The sequence below is a fragment of the Mobula hypostoma genome, chromosome 1, assembly GCF_963921235.1.
Source record: "Mobula hypostoma chromosome 1, sMobHyp1.1, whole genome shotgun sequence".
Classification (NCBI taxonomy): domain Eukaryota; kingdom Metazoa; phylum Chordata; class Chondrichthyes; order Myliobatiformes; family Myliobatidae; genus Mobula; species Mobula hypostoma.
This window is the reverse complement of record NC_086097.1, coordinates 107,950,294-107,967,796: the sequence shown is the minus strand read 5'-3', so window position 1 is coordinate 107,967,796 and position 17,503 is coordinate 107,950,294. Positions and strand designations below refer to the sequence as shown.

Genomic DNA, 17,503 nt, shown 5'->3' with positions numbered 1-17,503 from the left:
TATATCGAAAGGACAGGCAGGTAGCAGAGGTGGTGGTGTGACTCTGTTGGTAAAACATGAAATCAAATCCATAGAAAGAAGTGACATCAGATTGGAAGATTGTGGGTAGAGATAAGAAACTGCAAGGGTAAAAAGACTGTGATGGGAGTTATTTACTGGCCTCTGAACAGTCGCCAGTATGTGGGATATAAATTACAACGGGAGATGAAAAAATTATGTGAAAAAGGAAATGTTGTGATAATCATGGGGGAATTTCAATATGCAGGTAGATTGGGGAAACTAGGTTGCTGCTGGATCCTCTGAGATGCAATTTGTAGATTGCTTTTTAGAGCAGCTTGTGGTTGAGCCCATTCGGGGAAAGATAATTCTGGATTGGGTGTTATGTAGTGAACCCGAATGGGGGGGAAAGTGGCAGATGGAATATAGTGTTGGGAAATGTATGGTCATGGACTTTGGTAGAAGGAATAAAGATGTAGACTATTTTCTAAATGGGGAGAAAATTTAATAATCAGAGGTGCAAAAGGACTCAGGAGTCCTCATGCAGGATTCACTAAAGGTTGCCTTGCATGTTGAGTTAGTGGTAAATTGTGTTAGGCGAATGCAGTCATTTCAAGAGGACTAGAATATAAGAGCAAGAATGTAATGCTGAGGCTTTATAAGGCATTGCCCAGACAGCATTTGGAGTATTGTGAGCAGTTTGGGGCCTTTTATCTAAGAAAAGATGTGCTGGCATTGGCGAGGGTCCAGAGGAGGGAGGTTCAAGAGAAGAATTCTGGGAATGAAAGGGTTAATGTATGAGGAGCATTTGATGGCTCCGGGCCTGTACTCACTGGAGTTTAGAAGAATAAGGGATCTCATTGAAATCTATCAAATACAAAAAGGCCTAGATAGAGTGGATGTTTCCTATAGTGGGGGAGTCTAGGACCAGAGGGCACAGTCTCTGAATAGAGGGATGCCCAGTTTAAAACAGAGATGAGGAATTTCTTTAGCCAAAGATTGGTGAATCTGTGGAATTCTTTGCTATGGATGGGGGTGGAGGTCATTGATATATTCATTGTAGAGGTTGATAGGTTTTTGATTAGTAAGGGTGTCAAAAGTTACAGGGAGAAGGCAGAATCAGTCATGATGAAATAGCAGAGCAGACTCAATGGGCCAAGTGGCCTAATTCTGCTCCTATGTCTTGTGGTCTTTCTTGGTCTGAATATTGATGAGTGTTTTTGGAGCTGTGCTCATCCTTGCAAATGACAGTGGAGAGCATTCAAACCCACTTCTGTCTTGTGAAATTTTAAGTTATGGAAGAGTTTTGGAAAAGCAGGAATTTAGCATTTTTCATAGGGTTTTCACCTTCTGACCTGCTCCTGTAGGCATTGATGCAGTAATAATCTAGATACCTTAGTATTCATTGCCATAGAATTTATCTAGCTGCTTAGCTTCTATCCATGGTGACTTCCCTTACCAAATATGAAATAGTGTGTATTTGATTGTAAAGACTGGTGGCAATTGTTCATGTTACATTTCTGTCTGAAGGTGACAGCAAATTCTTCACCTTGCATTTGGCATATAATTTGCCATGTTTCCTCCTCATTGGCGGTGGGAATGGTCTTTGAATCAACTCATCTGGTTGGCTTCAGAAGCCAGTGTCAATCACAGTAAGAGCAAGGTCATGCTCTTTGGTCATTGGCCCAACCGATCCAATCTCCCCTTCACTGTCAGGTCTGACCACTTGGAGGTGTTGGCAATCTGGTTCGGAGGTGCTGAGGCATATAACAGGAATTGGCTGGAGTGGATCGGAAATGGCAAACAAAAATTGGGGCTGTGGAAATGCTGCTCTCTCTCAATAACTGGGAGTACTATGTGCTCGCAGGGCTACTGTACTTATCACAAGTGTGGTCCATCCCCTGGTGTTCTGCTTTTGTAACTACCCAATCCATCTCCCAGTTCATCTGGGAGTCCAGGATGGGGGTAAGTCTTAACGGTTTCAGGAGGGGGGTAAGTCTTAATGGTACAAATCCCCAGAGAATGGAGGCAATGTTGCCCCATCCTGATGACCATCTTCACTCGTGGCTGCATCAGGTTGTGTGTGTTTCCAAAGCACATTGACACCGAGTGGCACTGCCTGCTGAAGTTTTATCTGCCCCAGTGTTGTAAGGGATAGGTCTGGCCCTGTTACCACAGGGCTTCCCAGTCAGCTGGACGTTACCAAACTACCTGTCATTTGAAGAGTTCATCTAAGCATGTACTTTTGACCAAAAGTTCAACAGGTCATGGTCAATGGTCCAGTCCATCACGGCTGAAACCCTCCCAACCATTGAGTGCATCTATATAAAACGCGGTTGCAGGAAAACAGCGTCGACCACCCAGGACATGCTCTGTTCTTGCTGCTGCCGTCAGGAAGAAGGACTTGCACCACCGGGTTCAGGAATAGTTACTGCTTCCCACCCATCAGTCTCTTGAATTAAAGGGGATAACTTCACCCTATTTCCCTTGCCTCATCATTGAAATGTTCCCACAACTTATGGACTCATTTTCAAGGACTTTTCATTTCATGTTCTCAAAATTTATTGCTTATTTATTTATTATTATTGTTTCTTCATTTTGTATTTGTGTAGTTTGTTGTCTTCTGCACTCTGGCTGAATGTCCCAGTTGGGCGGTCTTACATTGATTCTGTTATCGTTATTATTCTAGAGATTTGTTGAGTATGCTCAGGGTTGTATATGATGACATAAGTGTACTTTGGTAATAAAATTTACTTTGAACTTTTGTTCATGGAATAAGTAATGAGAAACTGTTTCGAATGGATGAAGGTGACTGGTTTAAGGTGACTTGTTCGAGGTGACTGGTTGATGAACAAAAGGAACAATGATATTGATAAATATTTTTAATGCAGCACACATTATGATTTGAAATTATGGGCTGTAAGTTAGAGCATTTTAAAGGGTATTGAATAAGCGTTTTAAAATGAAGAGGAAGAAATATTTGGGAAGAATGTGATAGTCTGAATTGCTTTTTGAAAGAGCCTCTGCAAACCAGGCTGAATGCCCTTATCTTGTGTTGCACTCATTGAGTAGTCCTGATTCTTCAGGCTTTACTAGGTTTCCATCATCTTGTGATTAGGAGGCATCTTTTAGAGAACAGAGCTTTCAGCAAGCTTTCACGATGAGAAGTGCAGAATGTTAGGAAATGAGGCCTCGTCTGGAGTCAGGAGAAAGGTACAGAGAATGCACTTTCACACTGCCTGAACTGATTTTATGTTGAATAGTTTGGTGTCGTTTAGATTGCAGAACAATTTGTGAGATTTTCTAGTAATTTCCTGGATTGTAAACACAAGAGGTTCTGCAGATGCTTCAAATCTGTTCCTTTGTTACAAGTGTTGATTTAAAAGTTTGAAAATGAAACTTGCTGCTTTAAATTGAATTTTGTGGAGAAGTGCAATGCACAAAGTTTGGTGAGCTTGAATTAAAGTGCTCTTTTTTATTTAATACTTGAAGCTAATTCTATGCAACAAATGCTTAATTTAATACAACTGAATTTCTGACTATTCTCGTCCTTTCTCAAATGCACTTGAATGATTTTCCTTTAATGTCCTACCATCCTTTTCAACTAGATGACTTTTCTTTATAAAATGCATTTGGAATCTTAAAAATAGAAATGTTTGTTCGTTATGAAAGCTCAGAACTAAATATGGGTTAGTTTGAAATCCAATCTACCACCTAACTTAAAATATCTATCTACTCCCTAGTAATATTTGATGCTCCCACTGGTATGTCTTCTGATGTATGGCTCTCGATTCAAAAGGACGTGTCCCTCATAACCCAGGTACGTTTGGGAGTGACTGCTAGCTTGATGGGGGAGATTTGTGCACTGATTTCAGCTGGTTGGGATCTACCTGGATGTCAGTAATTAGATTGTGATGTGAGTGAAGGACAGAGCTGGTTGCAGGTGGCTGCTACGGGATCAGTATTGCAAGTAACACTCTGAGAAGTCGGAATAAGAAGGTGAGGGGAGGAAGAAGTACAAGGTGGCAAATGATAGGTGAAACGGGGAGGAGGGGGAAGGGGGGAAGTAAAGAACTGGGAAGTTGAATGGTGAAAGGGACATAGGACTGGAGAAGGGGGAATCTGATAGAAGAGGATCAAAGACCATGGAAGAAAGGGAAGGAGGAGGAGCACCAAGGCAGGTAATGAGATACAGTGAGAGGGAAACAGGAATGGAGAATGGTGAAGGGGGGCAATTACCAGAAGTTTCTCGAACTTGCCATCAGGTTGGAGGCTACCCAGATGGAATATAAGGGTGTTGCTCTTCCAATCTCAGTGGTCCTCATCTCCGCAATAGAGGTGGCCAGGGACTGACATATGGGAATGGGAAGTAGAATTGAAAAGAATATATGGAGTTAGATCTGATAAAAACATAGTAACACTCACAAAATGTTGGAGGAACAGCAGGCGGTAGCATCTATTAGAAAACAGTAAACAGTCGACATTTCAGGATGAGACCCTTCATCTGGATCTGGATTGGCAAAAAGAGATGAGAAGTCAAGAGTAAGAAGGTGGGGTGAGAGGAGGAAGAAGTACAAGGTAGTAGGTGATAGGTGAAACCAGGGGTGGGGGATGAAGTTAAGGAACTGGAAAGTTGATGGGAAAAAGAGATAAAGAGCTAGAGAATGGGGAATCTGATAGGAGAGGGTAGAAGATCATGGAAGAAAGGGAAAGGGAAGGAGCACCAGAATGAGGTGATGGGTAAGTAAGGAGATGAGGTGAGAGAGGGGAACAGGAATGGGGAATGGTGAGAAAGTGGGTGGGGTTATTACTGGAAGTTCGAGAAATTGATGTTCATGCCATTGACAGCATTGTATCTGCGAGATGGACATTTTCAAGGGCTAAGATTCACTGGGGCAAAAGGCAAATTGCTGGAGGAACTCAGCATCTTTGGAAGGAAATAAAGCAGTTGACGTTTTGGGTTTGGATCATTAATCTAGACCAGGGGTTCCCAACATTTTTTTTATGCCATGGGCCCTTACCAGTAACTGAGGAGTCTGTGGACCCCACGTTGATCTAGACTGGAAGGTCATTGATAATAGGTTTATTATTGTCATGTGTACAGATAGACAGTGGAAAACTAGGGTTTGCATGCTCTCTCTACAGATAGGGCCATAAGACATAGGAGCAGAATTGGGTCATTTGGCCTGTTGAGGCTGCTCAGTCATTCAATCATGGCTGATTATCCGTCTCAACCCCAAGTTTTGATGCCCTTGCTCATCAAGAACCGATCAACGTCCACTTTAAATATACCTAATGACTTGGCCTCTGTCTGTGCCAATGAGTTCTACGGATTCATCACCCTCTGGCTCATGAAATTCTTCCTTATTCCTGTTCTGAAGAGACATCCTTGTATTCTGAGGTTGTGCCCTCAGGTCCTAGATACCCACAGTATTGGAAACATCCTTTCTACATTCATTCTATCTCGGCCTTTCAATATTTGATAGGTTTCAATGAGATTCTCTCCTCATTCTTCTAAACTCCAGTGAATACAGGCTTGATACAAGCATTTACTGTGAAATAGTAGAGAAATACTGTGAAATATTAGAAATGATAATGCATACAGTAATGATAGTACAGGAAAGATATAAATAAGGTTGAAAGAGTACAGAGAAAATTTACAAAGATGTTGCTGGGTCTGGAGAGAAGATTGAATAGGTTAGGACTTTATTCGTTGGAACATAGAAGATTGGGAGGAGATTTGATAGAGATATACAAAATTATGAGGGGTATAATTCAAGCAGGCTTTTTCCACTGAGTTTGGGTGGGACTACGACCAGAGGTCATGGGTTAAGGCGGAAAGTTGAAAAGTTTAAGGGGAACATGAGGGGATACTTCTTCCCTGGAGGGTTGTGAGAGCGTGGATCAAGCTGCCAGCAAAAGTGATTCTTGCAAGCTCGATTTCAACATTTAAGAGAAGTTTGGATGGGTGCATGAATAGCAGGGGTATGGAGGGCTGCAATCCCCATGTACAGCGATGGGAGTAAGCGGTTAAATGGTTTGCCACAGACTAGATGGGCCCAAGGCTTGTTTCTGTGCTGTACTTTTCTATTTCCCTATGACACTATAAGCAGAGAAAAGACATTGGGAAATTTAAGATAGTTTTAAAAAAGGGAAAAATTAGTAGAACAATAGTGCAGATCTGTCATTAGTAGAGGGACAATTGTTGGGAAAATTCTTACGTAAATCAGCATTTAGGGAGGCAGATGTTAGCTGAGGATGTTCAACATGGATTTGTTAAATGTGACAAACTTAATTGAATTTTATGTGGGGGTAACAAAGAGCATGTAATGACAGTGCATTTGATGTTATATATCAATATATTTATTCAGTGATTGACATATCAATCCCATTACAACCAAGGGATAGTTGATTTCAGCATTACTTCATCATCAGATAGCAAAGTTTAAGGATTGACAGGAATTTGAAAAGACTAAACAGTGGTGGTGAGGTCTGTAGTGCTTAGCCTGAGGCTTTTGCATCAAAGAGTGTACTCTAGAAGCTGCTGTAAGTTTCATTGTGTTGTGGCGACCCATTTTCTAGCACACACGAACCGGCTCACGAAACAGCGCGCGCAGGTAGAGGGCTGGCCCCAAAAAGGGCGCCAGGCCATCTTCACCAGCAGGGGGAGAATCCCGCGTGCGGAAAGGGTCTGGGAATATGCATTCCCCACAGCAGTTCCGCCCCAGGGAGGGCGGGAACGGGAAGGCTTTAAAGCAGGCCGCGAAGTTTGAATAAATCTTTTTATCGCAACTCCAACTCACCGACTCCGTGTGGTTATTATAGCGCTGTGTGTAGCACACCGCTACATTTGGTGATCCCGATGGCCCAAACAATATTTGGGCCAGAGATGACCGACACCGAAGCTTTTGGCCACTCAGAGCCCGTCTGTGGTTTGAACAGGCAGAAGCACAATTCCACATTGGGCAGATAACCTCGGAGTCCACTCGTTACTACTACGTGCTGAGCTCCCTCGACCAAGAGACTGCTGCACAAGTTGAGGAGTTTATACAGTCGCCCCCCGGAGAACGGCAAATACACAGCATTCAAAGTTCTGCTCATAAGGACTTTCGGACTCTCACGGCGCGAACGAGCACGCCGCTTAATGCACCTGGAGGGTTTGGGAGACAGGCCGCCGTCAGCATTAATGAACGAGATGCTGGCCCTGGCTGAAGGAAACCCTGTCTCATGTTTGAGCAGGCGTTCCTAGAGCAACTGCCCGAGGACATAGGCCTGCTGCTGTCCGACGCAGATTTCAGCGACCCCCGGGAGGTGGCGGCCCGAGCAGATGTGTTGTGGAATGCCAAGAAGGAGAGAGGGGCAGCCGTCGCACGGATCACCAAGCTGCGTGCCCAACGACAGACCAGACCAGGCCCGGCAGCAGAGCCCAACGAACAATGGTGCTTCTACCACCAGCGGTGGGGCACAGAGGCCCGCTGTTGTAGACCACTCTGCAAATTCCCGGGAAATACTAAGGCCCAGCTGCCGCTGATCGCTACAGTGGCTGGCCATCAGGACAGCCTCCTGTACGTCTGGGACAAGCAGTCGGGACGCCGATTTTTGATCGACACCAGAGCGGAGATCAGCGTTTTACCCCCAACGAGTTACGACACCCGCAACAGAGAACCCGGACCCACCCTGAGGGCCGCAAATGGCAGCACAATACGAACCTACGGCCCCCGCACGGTGCGTCTACAGTTCAGCTGCAGCCGGTTCACGTGGAACTTCACACTGGCCGCTGTAGCCCAACCACTCCTGGGGGCAGATTTTCTACGAGCCCACAGCCTGCTGGTCGACCTGCAAGGGAAGCGATTAGTCCACGCCAAGACTTTTCAAACGTTCTCCCTGGGTGAAACAAAGTTGCCAGCCCCACACCTGGACTCCATCACGCTGTCCGACGACGAATTCACCAGGGTCCTGGCAGATTTCCCATCAGTACTGACACCGCAGTTCATGGCAGCCATGCCCAGACACGGAGTACAGCACCGCATCCCGACCCAGGGACCACCCCTCCACGCCCGTGCTCGAAGGCTTCCCCCGGACAAGCTCCGAAGTTCAAGAAGATGGAGGAATTGGGGATCATACGATGGTCCGACAGCCCATGGGCCTCCCCCATACACATGGTGCCCAAGGCAACGGGGGGCTGGAGACCATGCGGTGACTACCGCAGACTGAATGAGGCTACAACGCCAGACCACTACCCTGTGCCACACATTTAAGATTTTGCAGCAAACCTACACAGGGCAAGCATCTTTTCCACGGTAGACCTCGTCCGGGGATACCATCAAATCCCGGTACATCTGGACAACATCCCCAAAACAGCACTCATCACCCCGTTTGGACTTTTTGAATTCCTCCGAATGCAGTTTGGTCTGAAGAATGCCGCACAGACTTTCCAGCGGCTAATGGATGTGGTGGGACGCGACCTGGACTTTGCATTCATCTATTTGGACGACATCCTCATAGCCAGCAGTAGTCGTCAAGAGCATCTGCCCCACCTCCACCAGCTCTACTCCCGCCTGAGCGAATTCGGCCTTACAATCAACCCGGCCAAATGCCAGTTCGGACTCGACACCATCGACTTCCTGGGCTACAGGGTTACTAAAGACAGGGCAATTCCTCTGCCTGCCAAGGTAGACACGGTCTGCCACTTCCCCCGACCCAACACAGTCAAAGGCCTGCAAGAATTCGTGGGTATGGTGAATTTCTACCACCGTTTCCTCCCCTCAGCAGCCCGAACCATGCGCCCCCTGTTCACTCTGATGTCGGGTAAGGGCAAGGACATTACCTAGAACGAAGAGGCCACAGCCGCTTTCGTTAAAACCAAAGAAGCCTTGGCAAACGCCGCGATGCTAGTGCACCCCAGAACGGACGTCCCTACTGCCCTCACGGTGGACGCATCCAACACAGCAGTCGGTGGAGTGCTGGAACAACTCATTGAGGGTCGCTGGCAACCCCTGGCGTTCTTCAGCAAACACCTACGACCACCCGAACTCAAATACAGTGCTTTCGACCGGGAGCTATTGGCACTATACCTGGCAATCCGGCATTTCAGGGACTTCTTTAAAAGGTAGGCCCTTCATCGCGTTTACAGACCACAAACCTTTGTGTTCACGAAGGTGCCTGACCCCTGGTCGTCCCGCCAGCAGTGACATCTGTCCTACATCTCCGAATGCACATTCAGACATCCGGCATGTCTCGGGAAAGGACAACGTCGTGGCAGATGCACTATCCAGACCTACCATACAGGCCCTGTCCCAGGGGGTGGACTATGCAGCGCTGGCAGAGGCACAGCAGGCAGACACTGAGATCCCCAGTTACAGGACTGCAGTCTCCGGTTTGCAGCTCCAAGACCTCCCTGTAGGCCCAGGTGAGAGGACCCTACTACGTGACGTAGCTACCGGCCAACCCTGCCCCATCGTCCCAGCAGCCTGGCGCCGGCAGGTTTTCGAGTCCATTCACAACTTAGCGCACCCCTCCATCAGGACAACCGTCTGGCTGGTCGCCAACAGGTTTGTGTGGCATGGGCTTCGTAAACAGGTCAGTGAATGGGCCAAAATGTGCATGCAGTGCCAAACGGGCCAAGGTGCAGCGGCACACCAAGGCTCCGCCGCAGCGGTTCGAACCCACCCGCCGGAGGTTCGGCCACATTCATGTGGATATCGTAGGGCCCCTGCCAGTGTCGCGAGGAGCGTGGTACCTCCTAACTATGATAGATCGGTTCACCAGATGGCCAGAGGCGGTCCCGCTCACCAACACCACCTCCAAATCCTGCACCCGAGCACTGATCGCAACCTGGGTAGCCCGCTTCGGGGTACCGGCCCACATTACCTCCGACAGGGGCGCCCAGCTCACCTCCAGCCTGTGGTCAGCTGTGGCCAGCCTTTTAGGATCACAGCTACACCACACAACTGCCTACCACCCACAGTCGAACGGACTAGTGGAGCGTTTCCACTGTCACCTGAAATCGGCTCTCATGGCCCGCCTGGAGGGGCCTAACTGGGTGGATGAGCTTCCCTGGGTCCTGCTCGGAATCCGCACGGCGCCCAAGGAAGATCTGTACACCTCGTCGGCCGAGTTGGTGTATGGCGCACCCCTGGTCATCCCAGGAGAGTTCATACCAGCCCCAAGGAGGCAAGAGGAAGAACCCACAGCAGTCCTGGACAGACTACGGGAGAGGCTTGGTAACCTGGCCCCCATACCCACTTCACAGCGCGGACAGAGCCCGACCTGTAGAACTGTAAGTTTCTTTTTGTACGACGGGGCGGACACTGGGCACGGCTACAGTGACCTTACGAGGGGCCATTTAAGGTGATCAGGAACAACGGGTCCACGTTCGTGCTGGACATTGGGGGGAGAGAGGAGGTTTTCACGGTGGACCGACTCAAACCGGCCCATGTGGACTTGGCGCAGCCGGTCCAGGCTCAGGCACCGCGGCGCAGGGGCAGACCTCCCAAACAGAGGCTGATCCAGACTGTGGACATTGGGAGAGGTATCGCCGGTTCGGGGGGGGGGGGGGTTTATGTGGCGACCCACTTTCTAGCACACACGAACCGGCTCACGAAACAGCGCGCGCAGGCAGAGGGCCGGCCCCAAAAAGGGCGCCAGGCCATCTTCACCAGCCGGGGGAAAATCCCCCGCATGGAAAGGGTCTGGGAATATGCATTGCCCACAGCAATCCCTCCCCAGGGAGGGCGGGAACGGGAAGGCTTTAAAGCAGGCCGCGAATAAATCTTTTTATCGCAACTCCAACTCACCGACTCCGTGTGGTTATTCTAGCGCTGTGTGTAGCACACCGCTACAGTGTGACTATTGCAAATGTAACTAGTTTCACTGTCCAGACTGCCGCAAAATTTGGCCCATTACCTTTTGCAAGTATGTTATATTTTCTGATTTTCCTGGATGGAGCAGTTGGGACAGCAAGTACAATGTTTGCTGTTAATACCAAAGTTAGTCATAGTCATAGTCATACTTTATTAATCCCGGGGGAAATTGGTTTTTGTTACAGTTGCTCCATAAATAATAAATAGTAATAGAACCATAAATAGTTAAATAGTAATATGTAAATTATGCCAGGAAGTAAGTCCAGGACCAGCCTATTGGCTCAGGGTGTCTGACCCTCCAAGGGAGGAGTTGTAAAGTTTGATGGCCACAGGCAGGAATGACTTCCTATGACACTCTGTGTTGCATCTTGGTGGAATGAGTCTCTGGCTGAATGTACTCCTGTGCCCACCCAGTACATTATGTCGTGGATGGGAGACATTGACCAAGATGGCATGCAACTTAGACAGCATCCTCTTTTCAGACACCACTGTCAGAGAGTCCAGTTCCATCCCCACAACATCACTGGCCTTACGAATGAGTTTGTTGATTCTGTTGGTGTCTGCTACCCTCAGCCTGCTGCCCCAGCACACAACAGCAAACATGATAGCACTGGCCACCACAGACTCGTAGAACATCCTCAGCATCGTCCGGCAGATGTTAAGGGACCTCAGTCTCCTCAGCAAATAGAGATGGCTCTGACCCTTCTTGTAGACAGCCTCAGTGTTCTTTGACCAGTCCAGTTTATTGTCAATTCGTATCACCAGGTATTTGTAATCCTCCTCCATGTCCACACTGACCCCCTGGATGGAAACAGGGGTCACTGGTACCTTAGCTCTCCTCAGGTCTACGACCAGCTCCTTAGTCTTTTTCACATTAAGCTGCAGATAATTCTGCTCACACCATGTGACAAAGTTTCCTGCCGTAGCCCTGTACTCAGCCTCATCTCCCTTGCTGATGCATCCAACTATGGCAGAGTCATCAGAAAACTTGTGAAGATGACAAGACTCTGTGCAGTAGTTGAAATCCGAGGTGTAAGTTAATAAAGTCCTTAATACGGAGGGAAAAATATTCCCATCTACAAGAAAATATCTGTGGAGTGTTAAGTGGGTACAAAGGCAGCAAATAGAATTTGGTCTAAAATGTATGAGGTAATTTATTTGGGGATGGGAAACAGAATAAGAAAGAAAACACTGAAAATGGCTGGACACATAGCCACAAAATTCCCTCTTTTCATTGCTACTACAGGAACCTGAAGACCCACACTGAACGTTTTAGGAACAGCTTCTCCCCCTCCCCACCATCAGATTTCTAAATGGACAATGAACCCATGTGCACTATTTCTTTTTTTTGCTTTCATTTTGCCTACTTATTTTATATATATACTGCTGCTGCAAAACAACAAGTATCACAACATGTGCCAGTGATATTAAACATGATTTCTGATTAGTTGCTTAAGAAGGCAGATGGAATTTTTGCTTTTAATTGGCTAACTCATAGAATACAAGAGTTGATAGATTGTTTGAACTCCATAAAACAGACTACAGTGTGGTGTACAGTTCTGATCAGTGCACTATAGGAGAGATGAGATGGCTCTAGAAAGGGTGCCGAATAGATTTACAAGGGTGTTGCCAAGACTGGAGAAGTTTTTCTTCAGTGTAAAAGAAACTGAGGGGAGATGAATCAGTTCAGTGAGTCTTTAATATGTCAGCAAAGACTTTAGCAAGTTTCTACAGATGTACCATGGAGAGCATTTTAATTAGTTGCATCACCATCTGCACAGGATCGGAAAAAGCTGCAGTGGGTTATACAGTTCATCTTGGACACTATCCTCCCCACCATCGAGCACATCATCACAAAGCAGCACCTCAAAAATGCGGCATTCATCAGTAAGGGCCCTTACCAGCCAGGACATGGACTTTTCTCATTACTACCAGCAGAGAGAAGTACAGGAGCCTGGAGCCACATACTCAGTGTTTTAGGAACAGCTTCTTCCCCTCCACCATCAGATTTCTGAATGGACAATGAACAAACCCATGAACACTACCTCACAATATTTGCTCTATTTTTGCACTACCGTATATACATATGTTAGTATATTTATAGTTATAAATGTATGTATAGTATATTTTATGTATTGCATTGTACTGCTGCTGCAAAACAACATATTTCATGTCATATGTTAGTGATAATAAACCTGATTCTGAGGTGAAGTAGTGGAAGGTCTATTGGGGAATTAATATATTTTTTAAACGTTTTGCCTGGTGGGGATTTAGAATGGAAAAGTTGAAAGGGATGGTTGAGCCTTCAATATATTTACAAAATACCAAGTTCAGCACTGGTAGAGCTAGGAAGTGTGATTGAGTCTAGAATGTATTGATGTAATCGAGCAAGTGGCTGAGTCCTATGCCTTAAATTAGTATGATCTGGAGAGTGTCTTTTGTCAGGCATAGCTGCCAGGTGAAAGGAGCTGGAATTGTTTCCAAAAGTATGTGGGGAGGAAGAATCAGTGGTTATTTGAATAATCCAGCATTTTAATTGTATGTGGCCAATTGAAAGCCAAGATGCAACAATTTACACTTTTAATCTCTATGTATTGATGCTATAATAGACTGCTTTTGAGCATTTGGTTTCAACACTTATATTTGCATTGTGTATGGAAGTATAATTCTGTCTTTTCCATCACTGCGTGTGTATTGTTGGGATTAGAGTCAGGCAGTACAACCGTTTGGCCAGTATGTTTGCTGTTGTGTGCTGGGGCAGCAGGCTGAGGGTAGCAGACACCAACAGAACCAACAAACTCATTTGTAAGGCCAGTGATGTTGTAGGGATGGAACTGGACTCTCTGACAGTGGTGTCTGAAAAGAGGATGCTGTCCAAGTTACATGCCATCTTGGTCAATGTCTCCCATCCACTACATAATGTACTGGGTAGGCACAGGAGTACATTCAGCCAGAGACTCATTCCACCCAGATGTAACACAGAGCACCATAGGAAGTCATTCCTGCCTGTGGCCATCAAACTTTACAACTCATCCCTTGGAGGATCAGACACCCTGAGCCAATAGGCTGGTCCTGGACTTACTTCCTGGCATAATTTACATATTACTATTTAATTATTTATGGTTTTATTACTATTTAATTATTTATGGTGCAACTGTAACGAAAACCAATTTCCCCCGGGATCAATAAAGTATGACTATGACTATAAGAAGCCAGAATTAATCCCAGAAAGGCTTTGACAAAAGGCATGTGACCAGCCACGTATAAGCTGCCATGGCATCAAATATTTGTGAATGTAACTGTTCAAAATAGCTCTAGAACTAGTAAAAATATAAAAGCATATCTTAACAATTATTATTAAACACAAAATACCTGAAGTTTTAATGATTTAAGCTTATTCAAAGTTATCAAAGTATGTCTGAACTTATTACACAGTGCCATGGGTACATGGAACATACTTGGAAGGGTGGTGGTTAAGGCAGTTTCATTAGGGACATATAGATAGGCACATAGATAATAGAAGAATGGAGGGCTGTGTAGGAGGGAAGGGTTAGATTGATTTTAAAATAAGTTTAAAGGTCAGCACAACGTCGTGGGTCATGTGCCATAATGCTCTAATGTAATAGTTGACAAGCCATTCTTCAAAAACACTTTCTCCCAATGATTTCACCAGGGTTACTGAACTTGTGCTGAGTCAGTCTGCTGCAGGCTCAAAGCGAGGAGCTGGGTACCCATGGAGGTCTGCACCATCCTGATGGACATTGCTAAGATGCCTGCAGCTGTTGTGCATGTGCCTGGGTGTATGGGATGTAATTTGTTGTGATGGCAGCGCTTTAGTTAATGCTTCTGCTCTGCTGGATGCTTGTGTGGAAAAGCTAGGCTGCTGTTTTGGGGAATAATTAATTAGCTGATACTTGATCAAGCATTTTGTTTCTATTAACAAAATTAAGTTTATGCAAAGGTATCAAGAGATGTACTTTAGGTCTCAGTTTTACAGTTTCTGTACATCTGGGTTGTGAGTTCATCTACTTAATATTACTATGGCCCAGTTACAATCCTAATACCACTGATGAAAGGATTCTTATTTATTAGGCATATCTCATACAAAGGAAATGATACTCAGGAGATAAAATAAGACCATTCGATACATCATCCCCTCAGAAATGCCTTTTACTTTCTCTTATCCTACAGGCTTGTATATATGATAGAGCTGGGCTTGGCTTCAGTAAGAAAACATTCCAGTCTGAAGAAACTAGACAGGATAAACCTTGGACTCAGTCAACAACTGGAAGGTACTTATTGTGGAAATCATACTTTGATCTGGTAAACTTCTGATCAACATAAGAAGTATCTGAGCCCATGTCATTTCTTTTTAGTGTACTTTATATTTTGTCTCAATTGTCTCTCAAGACTCATCAGCACTGTTTCCTAGCCAATTATCTTTTTGTTTTACTTGCCTCTTTTCATTGTTCCACTGTAATCTGATCTATAATGTTATTTTCTAAGAGTTTTCTGAAAAGTTCAAAAAGGAGCGTAATTTATTCAGTGGAATACTTTCCAAACTCTGGTTTGTAATACGTTCTGGAGTAACATTCAGCCCATTGTGTTTCCACAGCAGTCAGGTCCTCAACCGCATAGCCAACCTGATGTTGACTGGCCTCTTCATTGATATCAGATTCAGTCACTGCCAGGGCAGGCAGCAGTCTCATTTTCCTTTGCTTGATTGATTGAATCTTCACGTTTATCATCTAAGGCTGCCCTATGTTGAGTTCAAAGCTGACTGGCAACTCCAGCGATACTGCTGGTGCCAAACTGCATCAGTCACTGCTATTCCTTTGGGCTCATTAGTTGTGTGGAGAGGGGGAGCTTGCTGCGTGGGCAACAGCTTGTCCTCCATATTTGTACTGCCCTGGCTTGCATATCTAGACAGCTAGGATGCACCACCTGTGGTCGAACCTGACCAATGGAGGCCTCTCTCATGTTTATCATAGAAGATTCTGAATGGGGTGCTAAATATGTAATGGGTCCGCTTCTTTCAATGTAAATGTACTTTTAAAATTTGTGTGGAACTATATATGTAATTTTGACATCTGAAGTAACTATGAACTTTGCAATGTTTTGAATAATTGCTGTTCAACTGCTTTCATATGTCATTATTACTCTAAACAACAGATTACTCATTTGTGTGTGACTCATGAAAATACAAGATCGGTGCATTATTGAAACAGCACCCCACAATTTCCATATGATTATAACCATACTAAATTGATTCAAATTTAAGTATCATCTTCTTCTCTCGGATGATTCCATTCCAAGTTTGTATGACCAGCAAAGTACAGAAAACAAAATGTACCATTTTAGATACAGTGAGTACAAGCAAACAATCAAAGTGACTGGTTGATACTCAATTCCATTCATCAGGAGGCCGTAAATAGAAATGAAGTGGATGTATGGAATAAATATATAAAAGTTTCAAATATTCATTTATTATCGAAGTATACAACTCTGAAATTATTCTTCTCCAGACAGCCACGAAACCAAGAAAGAAAAGAACAGCAGTAGAATCATCAACCCCCGAATCCCTCCTCCGCGCACAAAAAAATGAACGAAAGCAGAACAGGCACATCAACCTCCAAACCTCCCTCCCCCACATACAAAGAAAAACAAGAAAGATTGGGCAAAAAACCCAATATCAAAAACTATATCAAAACACAGAAAAGCTGGGTAACATTCTTTGGACACAGCGGCAGGCCTTTCCCTCTCTGGCAGCAGAGCGATCTCACCAACGATCAAAAGGCAGTCTCCCCTCTCCGGTAGCAGAGTGATTTCACTAGCGATCAAAAGGCAGTCTCCCCTCTCTGATAGCAGAGCGATCTCACCAACGATCAAAAGGCAGTCTCCCCTCTCCGGTAGCAGAGTGATTTCACTAGCGATCAAAAGGCAGTCTCCCCTCTCTGATAGCAGAGCGATCTCGCCAGGATCAAAAGGCAGTCTCCCCTCTCCCGTAGCAGAGTGATTTCACTAGCGATCAAAAGGCAGTCTCCCCTCTCTGATAGCAGAGCGATCTCACCAACGATCAAAAGGCAGTCTCCCCTCTCCAGTAGCAGAGTGATTTCACTAGCGATCAAAAGGCAGTCTCCCCTCTCTGATAGCAGAGCGATCTCACCAACGATCAAAAGGCAGTCTCCCCTCTCCGGTAGCAGAGTGATTTCACTAGCGATCAAAAGGCAGTCTCCCCTCTCTGATAGCAGAGCGATCTCGCCAGGATCAAAAGGCAGTCTCCCCTCTCCCGTAGCAGAACAACATCACTAGTAATCAGCAGGTAGTCTCCCTTTTCCGGTAGCAGAGTGATCTCACTAATGATCAAAAAGCAGTCTCCCCTCTCTGATAGCAGAGTAATCCCCCAGCAATCAAAAGACAGTGCCCCCTCTCTGGCAGCAGTGTGATCCCACCAATGATCAAAAGGCAGGTGGCTGGTGTTCACCTTCTGCATTTTCCTTGATATTTCAATCTCCGTCGTAGCTTTAATCGCCGAACAATGGAAGCTTTAGTCTGTGAAATAGAATCAAACTTTGGCTCGCACCCCACAGCTGTCCAACAGTCTTGCCACGAGATTCGTGTAGGCTGCCTCTGCCTCCTGGAAT

The 17,503-nt window shown here is 45.6% G+C and overlaps 1 protein-coding gene across 1 annotated transcript in view; it reads left to right on the top strand.

Annotated features, from left to right (window-relative positions):
• The window catches only part of si:dkey-122a22.2 (uncharacterized), a 213,117-nt gene that overhangs the window by 47,712 nt on the left and 147,902 nt on the right, over window positions 1-17,503 (top strand). The window contains exons 4-5 of the mRNA XM_063054664.1: window positions 3,741-3,817; window positions 15,051-15,151. Coding sequence (XP_062910734.1) covers window positions 3,741-3,817; window positions 15,051-15,151 — 178 coding nt within the window. The remainder of the gene's footprint in view (window positions 1-3,740; window positions 3,818-15,050; window positions 15,152-17,503) is intronic.